The sequence below is a fragment of the Mustela erminea genome, chromosome X, assembly GCF_009829155.1.
Source record: "Mustela erminea isolate mMusErm1 chromosome X, mMusErm1.Pri, whole genome shotgun sequence".
Lineage (NCBI taxonomy): Eukaryota > Metazoa > Chordata > Mammalia > Carnivora > Mustelidae > Mustela > Mustela erminea.
Genome location: NC_045635.1, coordinates 45,886,074 through 45,903,250, shown reverse-complemented (window position 1 = coordinate 45,903,250; position 17,177 = coordinate 45,886,074). Strand labels below are relative to the sequence as shown.

Sequence of the window (17,177 nt, the reverse complement as noted above, 5' to 3'; positions counted from 1 at the left end):
TCTGGCTCCAGGCTTGAGGGGAGTCTGCTTCTCCCTCTGCCTCTCCTCCTGCTCATGCGCTCGCTCTCTCTCTCTCTCTCTCTCTCTCTCTCCCTGTAGCTCTCTGTCTCAAAAGAATAAATAAAATCTTTAAAAAAAAAAAAAAAAAGAACTGGGCATGCTGTACTCACCCAGTTAGAGCTCCAGCACCCGGAGGCCTGCCTGCCCACCCGCCCCTTGAGGGCTCCATTCACTCTTCTAACAAATACTCCCTCCTGAGGTCCACCTCCTCTCCCTGTGCATCCGTCTCTCACTTTGCACCCAACATAGATGATGCTCCTCTCACTGAGGTTGAGTCTTGGCTCTCTCACCTGAGGATGGAGCCTGTGAGGTGTTTTTTCTCTCTCTCTTCTCCGCAGGGGAAAAGGTGGGGCAGGGAGTGGGGAGGGGTGTGAAGGAGGAGGAAGAAGACAAAGGGGATGAGAAAGGCTGCTTCCCACACTTTCCCACTTCTTCCAAGTTCCTTGGTCTCTCTTCCTCCCCTTCCCCACCCCCAAGGCACCAGCTCCACTGTCTAAGTACCCCCCCAACCCCCCCCCCCCCACACCCTGCTCTGAGGAAGAGCAGCCAGAGGGGCGGGTCTCAGATTTCCCTCATTCCCTCAGTTCCTTCAAAGCTGTCCTCCACTCCATTCTCTTCTCTCGCCCTTCCTTCACCTCTGAGGGGGCCTCACAATGAAGAAGGCAGACCAATGTAGTAGAAAGGAGCCCAGTGGCTGACTCACTTACCCCCTCAGCCTCTTTCTCTTCATCTAGAAAATAAGCAGTTTGGACCAGGCAATTGGCAAAGCCTTTTCTGTGTTGTTAATAATACCTGGCATTTGTCTGCTGGGTTACAAAGGGCTTAATCATCCCAACAACCCTGCCAGAATTGGCCTTGTATTCCAAGTGGGGAGACTGAGGCTCAGGTCCTGAGAAGGGAGGTGGCTTGCCTGGGTCACTGGGCTGGTATGTGGCAGAACGAATATCCAAGGGGAGGTCCCTCTGTGTTTAAAGCTTGGGCTGTGCCCTGGCCCACAGCTGCAGGCTGCCTCTCAGCCACTTGGATTTGGGCCTCGCTTCCCCCTCTGACCCACGAAGCCCCAGGTGGTTGGTTCCAGGCTCCTCTCTGACCTCACCACCTACCACTCCTCCCCTTGCTCCATCCACCCAGGCACACTGTGCCCCTCCCTGTCCCAGCAACCCAGGCAGGCCCATCACCATCTCCCAACCTTCGTGCTGGCTCTTCTCTGCATGAAATACCCCATCCCTCATATTCGTGATATGTGTTGGCCGTGAGGCCATTGTTTAGGGCACAGGGAGAAGCAGCATTGAGAGCATATTGCTGATTGTTGATTTTTTTTTCTGTTTCCCTTTCAGATCTGATGGTGAGAATTCCAGGACAGTCAGGTCAGTACCCCCTTTCTCTAGTAGCAGTTGGGAGATGGGGCAGAGATTGGGGTGGGGCCCTCTGGTTTGTTACTTGGGGAATCCATGGGCAGGGGCAGGGGTCGACCCCAGGGGTTTTGCCCCATTGGTATTAGGAGTGGGTATGGAGCCGAGTGGGAGGGCTAGGGTGAGTGTGGCAGGCATGGGCAGGGGGGTGAAAACTGTTCCTCAGCCTTTCTAACCCTAGCTCCTCTGGGCTGGTCGGAATTCTAGAGGGACTCATGGCTGCTGCCCTGGTGGGAACGCCATCCTGCAGAGAGGGTGGCTCTGGACCTGGGACCTTCTCCATCTTCTCCTTTTAGGAGAAGTGGGCATGAGAGAAGGGGGGCTTCCCTGGTCTAGCGCTGGTGCTACGCCCCAAACTGCACCAGCCCTTAGTGGTGGGATCCAGGTGGACTTCCGCTGACACACTCTACACATTATAAACATACCTTATGGTGACGAGGGCACATTTTTTATTTACATGCTGGCTAAAAAGGGCTTACAGGCTTCAGTAAGTTGTCACAGTGTGATCAGTCTGCCACTTGGGGAGGTGGGGTAAAGACAAGGGCTGTTTGTGCCTTTCTGGGGCCTTAACCCATTAGAGGCTTCGTGAGGTCACAAGTATCAAGGATAGGGTCTATATGGGAATGATGGGGGACCCAGGCTGAGGCCCATTCACTCTCAGCATCCAGGCCAGGGGCGATGCGGTGGGCTTCTGAGATGAGAGGGACCCAGGCAACAGAGGCATGGGATGGGTACACTGAGGCCCAGCCAGGGCTAGCCAGTGCCTAACTAGCATACACAGTGCTTTTGTGAAGGGTGGAATGCACTGAGTGGATCGGTGGAAGAATGTTTGCTTCCTGCTACCACGGGGTTATCACGGGGTACCAGGGGCTACCACAGCCTCTCACCAGGGTTCCCAGCTCAGTGAGCAGAGCACAGGTTGCATGTCAGCCCCCGTCTGTTCACAGCCCCCATCTTGGATGTGAACCCTTGCACAGGGCACAGCTTGCCCAACCGTATGCAGTGGCCCAGGTCTGGCCATTCAGGCAGTGCGGGAGGGGGACTGAGGACCCTAGCATCCTGCTGGGAGTGCATAATGAGACACTCCGCTTCCTGGCATCCCAGGCAGGGACCACAGGATGAACACGCTGATAATAGGCCCAGGGTAGGGTCTGTGGCCAGCAGGAAAGCAGGGGACCGTGACGGAGGCAGTCGGGCCTAGCGTCCCGGCAAAGAGTACATGACAAGATGCGATTAGTCCCAGCATGCAGCCAAGGAGTAAAGCATGGGCACAGCCTGTCCTAGCTTTTAGGAAGCCACTAGTCTGACAAAGGACACAGATCCCACTGTCCCACTGCACGTTTGGAGAAAGACAACGGGGCAACACCACTGAGAGCCCTGCTACTTACTCGTCAAGGAATCTGATCAAAGCCCTCTAGCTCCCAGCTCTCTGCAGCAGAGAAGTCCCTGGGACCTAGAGCTCAGGGTGTTTACTAATGATCCTAATCATAAGCCATGATGACATGCGTTGGTCCTTTACAACTTACAAATGTTGTCAGGGCCTTCCTTTTGTTTGATCCTCCCAGTGACACTGTAGGAGGGACCTGGGCCGGCTTTATCATCACTGTTTTACAGTTGAAGAAACTGAAGCTGGGGCTGGGTGTGGGTTTTGCCTACAGCCACGCAACAAGGAGATGGCTGGGCCAGGATTCAAACCCAGGTCTGCCTGGCACCAAGCCCGGAGCCCTGCCCACGCCACCACTGCGGGAGCTCTTGACAGCCTTGCAGATAATAATAATCCTTCTCATCATCATCCTAATATTAGTAATAATAGCGGTGATCATTTGCTTCTTATATATTAAGAACTCTGAACATGATCTTATTTAGTGCTCACAACAGCCCTGTTATATGTGTTTTGGGATCTCTGATTTACAGATGAGGAAAAGGAGGTGCCCCAGAGGGTCAGCGCCTTGCCCGAGGAAAGAAGAGCAAGAGGTCAGGGTGGAATCACTCTGGCTTATACCCCTTATACCCTGTGCTGTCTGTTTCCAAAGCCAGCATTTGTTTTATTAAGGCATGCTTCCCAAATCCGTCCTGGGCCCCCCATCCAGGAGTCTACGGGGGTCTTGAGGACTCAGCAGTTGGGAAGCAAGGGTCACATTCGGGCTGTGGAAGGGTCCTCAACATAGCCCCTGTGCGGCAAGATCTGGCAAACATGGTGGGAAGAGCCTGGAACTTGGAACTGAGGGCTATGAGCAGGGGCCGGGGGCGGGGGGCATGTGAGGATGCTACCAGGACCTCACCTAGATTCTTGAGCTCACTTCAGTTAGGAGTCTGGGAGAGCTTCCTGGAGAAGGCAGAATCCGATCTGGGCTGTGGCAGACTGATAGGCTGACTCTGCATGGAGGCTGGGTGGGGGTGGGGTGGGGTGCGGTGGGGTGGAGGTGGGGGGTGGGGTTCACATCTCTGGAAGTGGAACCAGTGTGCATCAGAAGTAAGGACAAGATCAGAATGGGTTTGGTGGGTTGGACTGAAATATGTCTGGGCAGGAAAAGAGCTAAAGTTCAGAACACGGACGGGAAGGGAGCGGGGGTTAGGTCAGATACCGTCTGTCATCAGTGGGAGCCAGCGAAGGCTGGCAGGGAGAGACTGGACTCTGCAGGGTAGCAAGGGCAGTGACTGGATCTGGGCAAAGGGCTCTATTTATGGCCAGGTCACTTTCTAGCTATGTGACTTGAGAAAAATCTGTTCATCCCTTGGAGCCCCCAGTGTCCTCATCTAATAAAGGTCGTGTGTCTGTGTGTGTAAAAGGGAAAGGTTTAGATGGGGAGAAGACATGCCAAGGAGAGGGGCTAGGCCTTGGCTATTTCGACAGCAGTACAGCAAGGAAGGAGCAGGGTCAGTAAATCGAAAAGCCACCGAGGCCTGAGGGCTTCTAAGTATGGGGTGCCAGAGGAAGTGTGGAGTCTAATTAGAGCTGAACAGCTGGTGTTGCGCGAGGGCTGTGGCAGAGGAAGGTGCCCGGACTTCCTGTGGATTTGTGAAAAGTTGTCAAGCCTACAGGCACTCAAAACCAAGGTCTGCAGAGGGTGATGGCTCAAGCTCACAAAACTAGTTCTCAGTGGAGCCTGCTTCCTAGCTATGCGCTCTCTGCAAAGTCTCTGAACTTCTCTGATCCTTGGCTTCCTCATGGTGAAACGGGGACAATTCTGACTTCTCTGGGTGAGGTGAGAGAAATGAAAGTAAAACAGGGTTCAGCATCTAATAGTGCACAATACAGAGTAGTGCTCTCTGCCCTCCTCTACCCCAGTCCATTGTCTTTAACGGGTAGTCAAGCTTGAGGATGTGGAGATGTGCCCCAAGAGGGAGGAGGGCCCGATACCTCTGCTGCCTGAAGCCAGAAGCCCAGGAATCCCAGGTTTGGATGCACTGCCATGGTAGGGAGGCTCTGGCTGAGACTTAGGGGGCTTTGGGGACCAGGCTGGGGTTTCCAGGCACGCAAGGATGAGAGCCGAGGAGGTGGCCCGTTGCTAGGGAAGGAGGGAGGAGAAGGGGGAGTCACTGACACCCGCAGAGTCAGGGATGTCCCCATGGCAACGGGAGCCGCTGCATTGGGGAGGAGAAGTGGGAGGAGGAGCCACTGCTGGCTCGGTTCCCAGAGGAGGCCTCCCACTCTGGGCCTCCGTGCCCCCATCTGTCCAACGGCGATGGCGATGGTAGTTTGAATTAGATAATCTGTAAGATTCTTCCTTGTTTTGACCTCTTGGCAGTCCGGGGTAGCTGAGACCTCACGAACCTTCTGAGGCTCCCCCAGCCACATATCAGAGATGCCACCAGTCCCCGGAGGCAATCCAGCTGTGTTCAAGTCTTCCCTCACGTGCGGCCTCTTGTTTGGTGGTGTAGCCTTGTTGCCCTCCCTGTCCAACTCTCTGTTCCCACCACATCCTGTGCCAGTCACTTGAGTGTCTGCTGAATGCCTTCTGGCTCTGGGGGCCCAATGCCATCCTGCTCACTCCGGGAAGCATTCCCTGGCTGCCCCGGTCCATCCAGCCTGTTTCCTCCCTCCTGGGATGCTCTGGCCTCGAAGGTCTGAACTCCTCCCTGCTGCCCTGAGTATTCACTGCTGCCATTTCTCGAGCAGCTTCTAAGGACTGGGCTCCACATGGAATGCCTGACAGGCTCAAATCTTTACAGTACATCTCTGGCATCATGTCACGAATCTCCATTTTTCGGGTGAGGCAGGCTCTGTGAGCATATGTGACTCTGTTTGCCGTTCCCCGGGGTACTGCAGGGTGGAAATGGGCTTGAAACTCTGCTCTGCCTAATTGCTGCTACCCCAGGCCTGAGATGGGGTGTTCACAGCAGCAGCACTCAGTGAGCCCTGCTGAAGCCGGTGTATGCCAGGCCCCCTGCTGACCACTTTACCTGTACTCTCTCATTTAATCTCCGTAATAATGCTATCGGGTGTATATTCTTGTAATTTTACCAGTGAGGAGACCAATCTTAGCTGAAGTTATTTAGCCCACAGGAGACCTAGGATAGGAATTCAGACCATCAGAGCTGCAGTCACCACTGTATACTGGAGTCAACCCAACTGCATTCCAGAAGTCCGCAGAGCATTCCTTGGGTACTGGACCTGTGTTGGGTGGTCTGTTGGGGCTGGGGCTGGGGAGACAAAAGCAGAGTACACACACAGAAAAGCCGGCTCTGGCAAGCCCATATGGGAGCGTGCTGAAGAGGAGAAGCCAGTTGTGAGGACAAGAGTTGGGAGTGGGTAGAGCTGGAACAGCAGTAGGATAGAGGAGGATGGGGGGGCGGGGAGTTGGGTAATTTTCCCAAAGGAGGTGCCATTCCAGGAAGCTCGTGCAGGACAAGAAGGGGTAAGAGGGTCTTCCCTCCCCTTTCTGTTTTGCCTTCCCCTGCCTCTGCCTGGCCAAGCCCCAGGAAGTGGGTGACCCCTAAGCTGGCTTCGTGCCTAGTTGGCACCAAAATAAACTTGCCTTCTCTCTCTTCCCCTCCCCTTGCCTCTGTCCCCTCTGTCCTGGCTTTAATTAGCAGCCCTAGGGATGAGTCACTTGGCAGCTGGGGAGGGAGGCTGCGCAGAGCCCAGTCAAGGCGTGACTCTTGCCCTGAGCCTTGTGGGCAGTGCCACTGAGTTCATGTGTGTCGGCACACTCCTGTGTGCCACCGATTCCATGTCCCTGCGGGTGTGGAGAGCACAGGGGCACTGGAACTTGTCCATGGGCATCTGGGTGTCTGCATGAAAGCATCTCGAATCATCCCTGCCTTTGTTTCTGCATGCCACTGAATGTCAGCGTGTGTGAGTGCGTGGCTGTAGCGTGTGTCTAGGGTAGCAACTGTCAGGAAATGAGGGAGCATTTGAGTAAGCAAACACAAACACTTTATAATTGCCTTCCCCCCTCCCTCCATCATGTTCTCTATGTGGTCTTGCTTATGCAAGCCCTGCACTTATATCCCCAATTTTCCCTTGTTTTAGTCTGGGTACATTTTGTTGCAGGGAACAGAAGCCCACTCAAACTCGCTCCAGAATAAAGAGTTGGGGGGGGGGGGTACTACTGTGAGGCTATATCTCACAGAATCTGAGAAATGAAGTATACAGAGCCAGGCCTCACACCAACTGGAAGCAGGCCCAAGAAGTCAAGAACCCATATTTCTTTCTCCCTCTCCCTCTCCCTCTCTCTTTCTCTGCATCTCCCAGGCCCATGTCTCATCTCTCTATGTATCTCATGGCTTGCTTGGTCCCTGTCATCTCTCTGTCACTGACTCGTTTCTCTGGACTAGCCCACTCTGCTTTCACAAGACCTGCTGTGGCTGCCAACCCGCAAGCTACGTGACCTTCCAGCTTAAAGGTCCATTTCACGTGCCTGCAGTGTCTCTGTCCAGCCCGGGGTAACACAAGACAGCAAGGGGCTGTTGGTGGGAGTCCGTTCCCTTAGAAGTGGGTGAGGGGAGAGAGGTCAGATACTTCCACGGTAAGCAGTTTTTCTTAGTGTGCAAATGAGGTCAGTGCCTGGGGTGGGGAAGGTCTGCTCAGAGCCCAAGGAGATCAGATTGCCCATCCATCAAGACTTCCATTCCCACTCTAATGCAAGTTGACCTTTGCTGACTATGCTTTCAAGTTCCATGGTCTTCCATCAAAACACCCCATTTTATCAAAACAATTCCCCCCTTTAAATGCCAGAGCAGTTTTTAAGGGCACAGTAAATATTACCATTGCTACAAGTGTGTGGTGGTTTTCATAGCCTTGGAACAACTGGCATAAATGCTACTCATAGTACCAGCTGCTACCAAGTTGTTGGTGGCTTTGGGAATTTTCACATTTTATTAGCGCATGACTGAATTTATAGTTATCTGTAGTATATAATTACAAGCACACATTATCAATATTATCAGCTTGACGCTTGAGCTTACTTTTCCATTAATACAAACCCCTGCAGTTTTTACATTAATTACAGAGAGAATTAATGACCTCTTAGACAAGTTTTCACCTATGAGTAAAGAGTTTGGAACCAGCTGTGCCCATTATGACTGCTCTCCAGATGCAGGAGCAATACCCATCGCTCTGACTTTGGCCTTGGCCTCATACGCTCTGACTGAGACTTAGAGGCTGCCCACCACCTCCCCCAGCGGCCTCCTGTTTCTGGCCAGTGGTGCTGTTGTTATTTTTAATAAGATTGATAGTTTTCTCATTATCATTAAAGCCATCTTCCACGTGTAAATCGTAAATGTGAGTGTGAGAGATCATCCCAGGTTCAGGGCAGAGTCTCTTTCAACTTCTCCCCTCCCTGCCTTTAAAAAAAAAAAAACTATTCCAAATATTAATAATTGCTTTTGATCCACAAAATGTCCGCTGTGTATTAGGTACTGTTAGGGAGAATTTGGCACACATTGTCTTTAAACCTCTTGGCCACCCTGCCGAGTAGGGGCAATTGTGTGCACATCACAGCTGTGGGGAAACTGAAGCCTGTGGTGGTAAAGTGAATTGCCAGAGTCCTCCATCCATCCATCCACCCACCCACCTGTCCACCCACCCTTCCATACATTCATCCACCGATCCATTCACTCACTCCAGGATGATTTATTGAGTACCTCCCGTGTGCCAGGCATTGCGCTAAATTAGAGGCAGTTGATACAATGGTGAAGACTAGAGTCCTGCCTGGAACAAACTCACTGTCCATTAGGGAAACAGACGAGAAAACAGACAATTACTGGGGAAGTGCAGGGCGCAATCATCTTAGTACCCAAGCAAGCCTGAGGGCCAGGGAGGCGTCTCTAAGCTGACATCTAAGTTGAGACTTGGAGGGCAAGTAGGAGTTGGCCAGGTGAGGAGTGGGGGTGCGGTGAGGTGAAGGGGAAAGTGTCCCAGGCAGAGCAGAAAATGTATGCCATGACTGTGGGAGGCGTGTTTGTCACCTGCATTTTTGAAGAACTAAAGCTGTATCTGTAGAGGAACGTGGCTGTCATGAGAAATGGTCCAGAACGGGAGCAGAAGGTAAATTGGGCGGCTGTGACTGGGACCCTGATCAATTAGGCCCAGAGCTGAGGAGCTGCATGCCCCAAGAACAGAGTTTTTCCCTGCTTCCCTGCCTACCTGGTCCTGGGGCCCCACCTCGGTTCTCCTGGGCAGCATCAGGCCACGATTCTAATGGCCGCAGTGCCCTCTAGTGTCCACCAGCCCATCTTGCAGCCTCCGCCTCAGGCTGGCTTGTCTACCACCACCTCCACTTACTGACCTGTGTGACTAGGGGCCCTGTGCTGGGTGCTGGGGTCATGCGGATAAGTAAGCCTCATCCCCTGTCCCCACAGGGCCCCGGCCCAAAGGGAGCATCAGCATGTGAACAGACGATGCAGAGACAAGCTCAGGATGGGAAGGAAACAGGGGAGGGGGGTCAGGGTGGTTTCCCAGAGGGCACAACCTCTAAGCTGACTTGTGAAGAACAAAGGGGAGCTAGGAAGGTGGAGATGGGGCATTGGGGCTGGGGGGGTGGGGAATGGCTTTTGAGTGGAAGCCAAGGGAAGGCTTGGACAGCCTTGTAGGCAAGAATGTGAGCGCTTCTGTCTGGGTGGAGCACTGGTTGAAGTTGAGGGTGGGGTGGGGGAAGGCTGAGACTAGCAGCCAGCTCAGAGAAGGTTCTAGGGCGCCTGCCCCTAGCTTAGGGTTGGCACTAAGTGAATGGAATCGTATAAGGAGCTTCCCTGCCCTTTGGGGATCATAAACCCATCTGCTCTTCCCTCAGACATGCTGTTACTCATTAATATTTTCCATACAATTTCAAGGGCTTCAGAGATACTCCCCCCTCTCCACAATGGGGGCACCCACGAACCACAGGCTGCCAAACTGCTCTTAGTATCTATACTGAAACTTTATCATGGCCTCAGAGGCTCTGCAGGATTGGACCCCCGCCTACATCTCCAGTCTCCCCTCTCTCCCCCTCGCTTTTTCCACTCAGTTGCATTGGCCTCCTCGCAGTTCCTGGAAATACTGCCTTGGGTCCTTTGTTCAAGTTGTTTCCTCAGCCTGGAACACTCTCCCCTGCCACCTCCCCTTTTTGCCCAGCTTCATTCCATTTGTTGGTGAATGTCTGTCTCCTCTCAGATACAGGCTCCATGAGATAAGGCCCTGTGCCTCGTCCACAGGACCTGTTGAATAAGTGAGTGAAGGCCCCACCACTGGGGTCAAGCTCCTCACCCTTAATTCCTCTTCCTTTTGGCTCACTGGGTCATCACATGAGTCTACCCAACGTGCTTAGATATGTCTGAGTTCCAGGAGTGGCTCAGAGATATTTTCCAAGAATTCTCCTCTTCCCTGAAACAAAGAGGCTTCCCTGTGGGTCTCCCCAGTCTTCCTGGGAGAGAGGTCAGACTCTTTCAGGCTCAGGCTGACTCTTCATCATATATGCACATTTGTTTCACTGAATCCTCACAAGAACCCGTGAAGTAGAAATTTGCCACTTGTCTCTTAGAGATAAAGAAACTGAGTCTCCGAGGGGTTATCTAGCTAGAAAGTGGTAGAGCTAGGACTTGCACTGGCTCTACCTGGCCCCCAGCTATAGGCTCTTTGTCTCACCACAGAGGGGAAGGAGTTTGCCCTGGGTCACACAACCCTCAGGCCGGGACTAGAACTTCTGTCTCTCAGCTTCTACCAGGCCAAGAGGAAGGTCTGGCCAGGAGTGCGTGGGCACAAGGCACAGCAACGGCAGGAGCGAGAAGGGCTGCTGAAGGAGAGAGAAAAAAAGCAGTTGAGGCTGGAGCCGAGCCCTGAGGACCAGGGTCTTTAGAGAGTGGGAGGAGGGAGAGGAGGCCACAACTGGCCCACAGATGCCAACTTTGCGGTGGTCCGGAGGGCGTATCTCTCAGCGGCTTTGGCTTTCTTAAGAGGAACCAGCTGCCCCAGCAGGGAGGCAGGAAGACAGGAAGGCTGGCCTGTTGCCTGTCAGTTCCTATTCCTTCTAGATCACTGCCCCCCTGGCTCCTCCCAGGGCCGCCTTCTGCTTAGAACAGCCAGGGGCCTGGGCTCTGGGGCCGTGAAAGGACAGGAGCACTCTGAGCTGGAGCTGGGGGACTCTTCAGGATCACCACCCCCCCAACACACACAATCCTTCACATCGGCCAAATTCTCTCCTTTCTCCAGCCCCACCCATATGTGACAGGTAGGTGGGAGTCAGGGCATCTGGATTCTAGTCTGACTGACTGTGTGAACATTAGCAAGACTCTTTGCCTCTACAGGCCTCAATTTCCCCATCTATCAAGTCAGGCAGGGCAGTTTCCCTGGGAGAAGAGCCTCTTGATCCAGAATGGCGTTTCTTCTGATTTTTGCTTTTCTCTTCAGGGAGCATTTCTCTTAGCCAGTCCAGGAAACTGGACTGTGAGCTTATTGCGGTGGTCAGGCATATTGGCCAGGGCCTCATCTTGATTTCCCCAAATGGTTGATTTGAATATTACTTGATCTGGAGCATCAGGGCACAGCAACAAAACAGAGTCTCTTTAATTGCACGGAAGATGAGAATGTTTGTTGAAGAGCTTCTGTGGAAAGTTTTCAGCAGTATGGCCGAGGGAGGAAGAATCCTGATCTGGGGAATGGCCAAATCAGGTCTTGAACTTGAGGTTCCGCCACTTTGTAGCACAGTACCTGTGCCCAATTACTTAGTCTCCCCGCCTCAGTTTTCCCCTTAGGAGACTAGGGCTAGTGACACATAATTGAGAGGGTGCTTGGGGAGATTCCAGCAAAGATGCATATAGGGAGCTGAGCCTGGCTTTGGCCTGGAGGAGTCAACTGTGAGTTCTCAAAACTGCTTCCTCTTACTTGGCGTTCCCAGTCCTCCTGGGGAAGCAGGGGAAGGAGCGAAGTTTCCAGTTGCAGTTTGGCCTACCGCCCAGCTGGCCCGGCCCCGCCTCTTTGGTTCCTCCTTCTAGGGAGGGGCAGGGGAGGAGGGGGTGGTGACAAAGTGGAGGCACCGCCCGGCCAGGGGCCTGCCCTCAGGATAGGTCCAGACCCATGGAGACCCCCGAGAGGAGTAGCAGGTAGGAACCTAGCCCCCCACCTCCCACCCTGCAGCCTGACCGCCTCCTTCCCTGCCCGGGCCACGGGCCTTGGGCTGCTGATTCAGCAGCCTCCTGTCTTCCTGGTTCCTGGCTCCCCTTATGGACTCTTGGAGGCCTTTGGCTTTAGGAGGGAGTTTGTAAGAGCCAGTGCGCATGGACCTCTGGGTGCCCAGCACTGGGAGGACCCTGAAGCCCTGAGCAGCACAGTTCATGGGCCCTTGAGTGGCCCCCTTGGCTTGTTAGTCTGGCTCAGCACTGTAGGGCTCCCCACAGCTGCTGAGCTTCCCTGAGGCGAACATTTCAGCAGCTGGAGGGGCTCTGCATCTCAGGTTTAATGAGATAAGGAGTCAAGAACTGGGGCTGCTGACGGGCACATAGATGGCACTTGAGAAACACTCTTTCTGATGACGACAAGTACTTCAGAGTCTCTGACAAGAACAGATTCTAAGATGTCTATAAGGATCTAAGATTTGGGCATCCTCCAAATCACAAGTGAGATACTGGGTAGCTGGAATGGCCTGCAGCCACATTTCCCAGCCTTTACTTGGGCTCTGGAATGGCTGGGCCCTGACCACAACCTGCCTTCAGGGGCTTGTGGGGGACAGGGGCTGGCTGACCTGGAAGGGCCAGCTCCACTCCCAGGGTCCGCCCTGCACTGGATAAACCAGGCCCTCAGCCTCACTCCCCTTACTGTCCCTCCGCCCCCCCCCCCCACCCCTGCCCCCGCCAGTCTCTGGACTTTAATCATGGGAAGCAGGAGGCACGGGGCCTTTGGACCCTGCACTAGGGGTGGGGGCACAGCCCTGGGGGGTGGAGTATGGGCTGTGCCCCGGGCTGGGGGCACAACACTGACCTTGGAAGCCAACTCCTGCTGGGAACCACCCTGTCCTCTGGCTCACTGGGCCCCACCCACCCACTCAGCCCCAGTCCCCGTCCTGTCACCTAGACCACTGAGACCTTGTCAGCTGTCCTCCGCCCTCGCCGCTCCTCTCCTTTGCTCTGGTGCTCTCTGCCTCTCCCTGTCTTCTCTCCGTGTCTTTTGTCTCACCCTTTCTCTGTCTTCCTCTTTCTCTGTCTTTTCTCCTTTTCTGTCTCACCCTTTCCTTGTCTCTTTCGGTTTCTTTCCGTCCCTCTCCCTCTCCTCCTACAGTGTTTCCTCCACCCACCTGGCCTGCGCTCTTCCCCCTCTTTGGATCCAGAACCTCTTCTCCCTCCATCTCTTCCTCCCTTTCTATAAGGGGGAGCCCCCCCATACAGCTTTCCCCTTTCTCTTTCATCTCCCCTCCCCTCCCCTCTTCCCTACCCGTGTAGCGTCTGGTGTGAGGAGGGCTCCCTTCCCCCTTCCCTGCTGTGGTGTCCCAGTGTCTCCGTGGCTCAGGTCCCCACGGAGTCACCTGGAACACAGGGAGGCCCAGACCGGCTCTTTTGTCTCTGCTGCCCCCTGTTGTCATTGTGTTCTGTTTGTGGTTTGAGTGCCGTCCTCTCTTTCTTGACTTTGTGGTTTTTTTCTTTTTTCTTCCTTCCTTCCTTCCTTCTTTCCTTCCTTCCTTCCTTCCCTGCTTCCTCTCCCTCCTCTCCCTCCCGCCCTGGCTCCCCACCTCCCACCACTCCTCTTCCATTCCCAATCCTCCTCCACCCACCCTCCCCGTCTTCCCTCCCCTCTCACTTCCCCGCTCACTCGCACTTCCTTGTCCCTACTCCCCACCCTGCCTCTCCCCTCCCTCCCTGTCTCTCTCTCTGTCTCTCTTTCTCTCTCTGTCTCTTGCTGTCTCTCAGGTCCACAGCGTCTCATACTCTACACCAGTATTGCTGTCCTACTCAGGTCCTTGACTCCATGAAGCTTACCCCCTCAGGCAGGCTGGCAGAGAGCAGGTAAGAGCTAGACCCATCCCTCCCCTCCACCCTTCACCCTTCCGGACAGATCTGCCATAGGATTGCCAGACCCCCTTTCCCACCTCCCTCTAGCCTCTGGAATGAATGGGGAATGGATGTCTGAGCATGTGAGGAGAGTGACTGGGAGACCAGGTAGGAGACCGAGGAGGACATTCAGATTCTTTTTTGTTTTTTGTTTTTAAGATTTTATTTATTTATTTGACAGACAGAGATCACAAGTAGGCAGAGAGGCAGGCAGAGAGAGAGAGGGGGAAGCAGGCTCCCTGCGGAGGGGAGAGCCCCATGCGGGGGGGCTCTATCCCAGGACTCTGGGATCATGACCTGAGCTGAAGGCAGAGGCTTTAACCCACTGAGCCACCCAGGCACCCCGGACATTCAGATTCTGTTTGTAGTTTGTCCTTCCTTAAAAATCCTTCCCTAGATATCTGCCCCCAAAAGTGGGAGTGGTTGGTTCAAGAATATGTAATATTTGAGCTGTTTTGAAGGATGAGTAAGAGTTTGCCAGTTGGCTAGGATGGGGAAGGGCGTTTAGGCAGAGGGGAAAATCGCCCACACCTCTGAGAACAACATTATTTCCAAAGTAATTGAAAATCACATTTTACGTTTTCTAATTATAATACAATAACATGAAATATTCATAGCAATGACAAAAAGGTTAGGCCTATTTGAAAGCTGAAAAAAATACTTGGGTGAAAGAGGAAATAAGAATGGAATTTATAGGCTTTTTAGGGTAAGTATCAATTATAGACTCTTTAGAATAAATGACAGCGGGAATACTATATATCAAAACCCACGGGATGTGACCATGGGGGATTCCTGGAGGAAAATTTATCATCTTAAATGCTTTTATTAGAGAACAAGACAGTTTAAATTTAATGAACTAATTATTCCACTCAAGAATTTAGAAAAAGAACAACTGAAAGAAAGCAGAATAAAGTAATTACTATAGATAAAACCAGAAATTCATGGAATAGAAAATAAAAGATTTGATAAACTATGAGGTGGTTTTTGAAAAGACTGGTAAACTAGACAGACTGTCCTCTAACAGATATGACACAGAAAAAGGCAAGAAAGACATAAATAAAATAAGGTATGATGAAGAGGATTTAACCACAGATTTTGAAGAGATGATAAAGTCATAAAAGATGCTTTGTATAATCTTATACTAATAAATATAAAACTGTAGATGAAATGGGTGGTTTTCTAGGAAAATATAAATTACCAAAATGATATAAGGAGTGACAGAAAAGCTGACTAGAATAGAACAATACAGAAGAAGTTAAAAAGATGGTCAAAGTTTTCTCCTTAGAAATGGTACCAGGGCCCAGTTGGTATCATGGACGTTCTGGTATGATGGAAGTTCTGTCAAATCTGGAAAGATCAGGTAATAGAAAAAAATGGACTCTCTCTCTGGGTAGTTGGTTCATTCCAGAAAGCTAGTGTAACTGGATAGGTTTAGACAAAAAAAATATGAAAACTATAGCCTAATCTCATATATTAATACCGTCACAAATATTTTAAATAAAAGTATCAAATGGAATCCATCAGTGTATTGAAAGAAGAATGCATTGTGACAAATGAAGGTTTGTTCCAGGAATGCAGGGATTGTTCAACATTAGGATAGCTGTTATTGTAATGGATTACATTAATAGATTAAATTAAATGGAACATATAACTATTTCCATAAATGCTGAAAAAATAATCTGATACAATTACACATCCATTCTTGATTTTAGAACTCTTAGTAACTGTCCTAGTTATTTCTTGCTGTATTGGGTAATTTGTTACACAGCTATAGATAACTACTATAGTAAGCTATCAGTGAAAACGTCCTTAAGTTGGTAAAGAATTTTTTATCAGAAACCAAAGACAATCATCAGATGTAATTGTGAACTACTAGATAAATTGCCATTAAGTTTGGGAACAAAATAAGTATGACTGCCATTGCTGTCACTAACCAACATTTTTTTTTTCTAGAAGTTTTAACCAGTGGGCTTAAAAAAAGAAAAAAAGTGGTATAAATATTAGAAAGAAAGACCCAGAATTAGCACTCTTTGAAGATTGTGTGGTTGGCTACTTAGACAATCAACGAGAATAAGAGGAAAATTTATTAGAACTAATATAAAAATTATGTGAGATGGCCAGACACAAGATAAATATGCACCCAAACCATTAGCTTCTCTGAATACCAGCAATAACTAATTAGAAGACATAATAGAAGTAGTAGGGAAAAATGATAAAATTCCTAGGAATTGACAAGAAACATGAAATACGTCTCTGTAAAAAACTATAAAATTTCATTAAAGGCTGTGAGAAGACTTGCATAGTCAAGCGTTGTATCCTGTTCCTGGATGGGAAGATTGAATATAGTAAAAATGATATTTTTCCTCTCAATTTGGTCAAAAGGTTCAATGCATTTCTCATTAAAATTTCATTGGTATTTTCTTTGGGAACTGGGCAGTTGGATTTTAAAGTTCATTTGGAAGAGTGAATGCTCATGGATTACTAAGAAAATTTAGGAAAAGGAGAATAATGAGGGGGACCTTGCCCTATTAAATGCAAAACTTAACATAAAGCTGCAGAAATTACATATAATAACACAGAAATGGAGGATGGCATACATGGAACAAAACAGAGTTTAGAAACAAACCCATATATTCATATGAGAATTTAATTTATGATAAAAAAAAACACATGTCAAATCAGTAGGGAGTCAGTAAGTGGGATGGGACCATTGGCTACCATTTGGGGGAAAATGAAGTCAAACCTCTGTCTCATATAAAATTGAATACAAAGGATAGAACTATAAATGTTCCAGAAGAAAATACGGAATATTTTTATAATACTAAGGTGGAGGAGCCTTTCTGAGCATGACTGAAGAACCCAGAAGCCATAAAGTAAAGAGCAGTTAATTCTGGCTACATCAAAGTTAAGAGCTTCTGTTTGGACAAAGATACCATACACAAAGTTAAAACATAACAACAGGCTAGGAAAAAAAAAAAAAAAAGAACAACAGCATAGATATCAGGCAAAGGTTAATATCTATGTCTGTATATCAACACCTGGAAACTAATAAGAAAAAGTTGTATACCACATTTAGAATAGAGAAATAACACGATTTGGCAATTCAGTGAAGAAATCGACATCCATTAGCTGATGAATGAGAAAGAATACTCAAGCTTGCCAATAGCTAAAGAAATATAACTAAAACGTCAACAAAGTACCAATTTTAAAATGCCAAATGAGAAGATTGAAAGAGTTGTGAAGAAA

At 50.4% G+C, this 17,177-nt stretch overlaps 1 protein-coding gene across 6 annotated transcripts in view; it reads left to right on the top strand.

Moving 5' to 3' along the window:
- The window catches only part of IQSEC2 (IQ motif and Sec7 domain ArfGEF 2), a 77,442-nt gene that overhangs the window by 23,278 nt on the left and 36,987 nt on the right, over window positions 1-17,177 (top strand). For 2 of the 6 annotated variants that reach the window (XM_032330019.1, XM_032330022.1), the window contains exons 2-3: window positions 1,398-1,427; window positions 13,791-13,886. In XM_032330019.1, the coding sequence (XP_032185910.1) occupies window positions 1,398-1,427; window positions 13,791-13,886 (126 nt within the window). Of the gene's footprint in view, window positions 1-1,397; window positions 1,428-11,033; window positions 11,123-11,302; window positions 11,994-13,790; window positions 13,887-17,177 lie in introns of those variants that run through there. The other 4 variants (XM_032330020.1, XM_032330018.1, XM_032330023.1 and 1 more) reach the window with 4 other exon arrangements.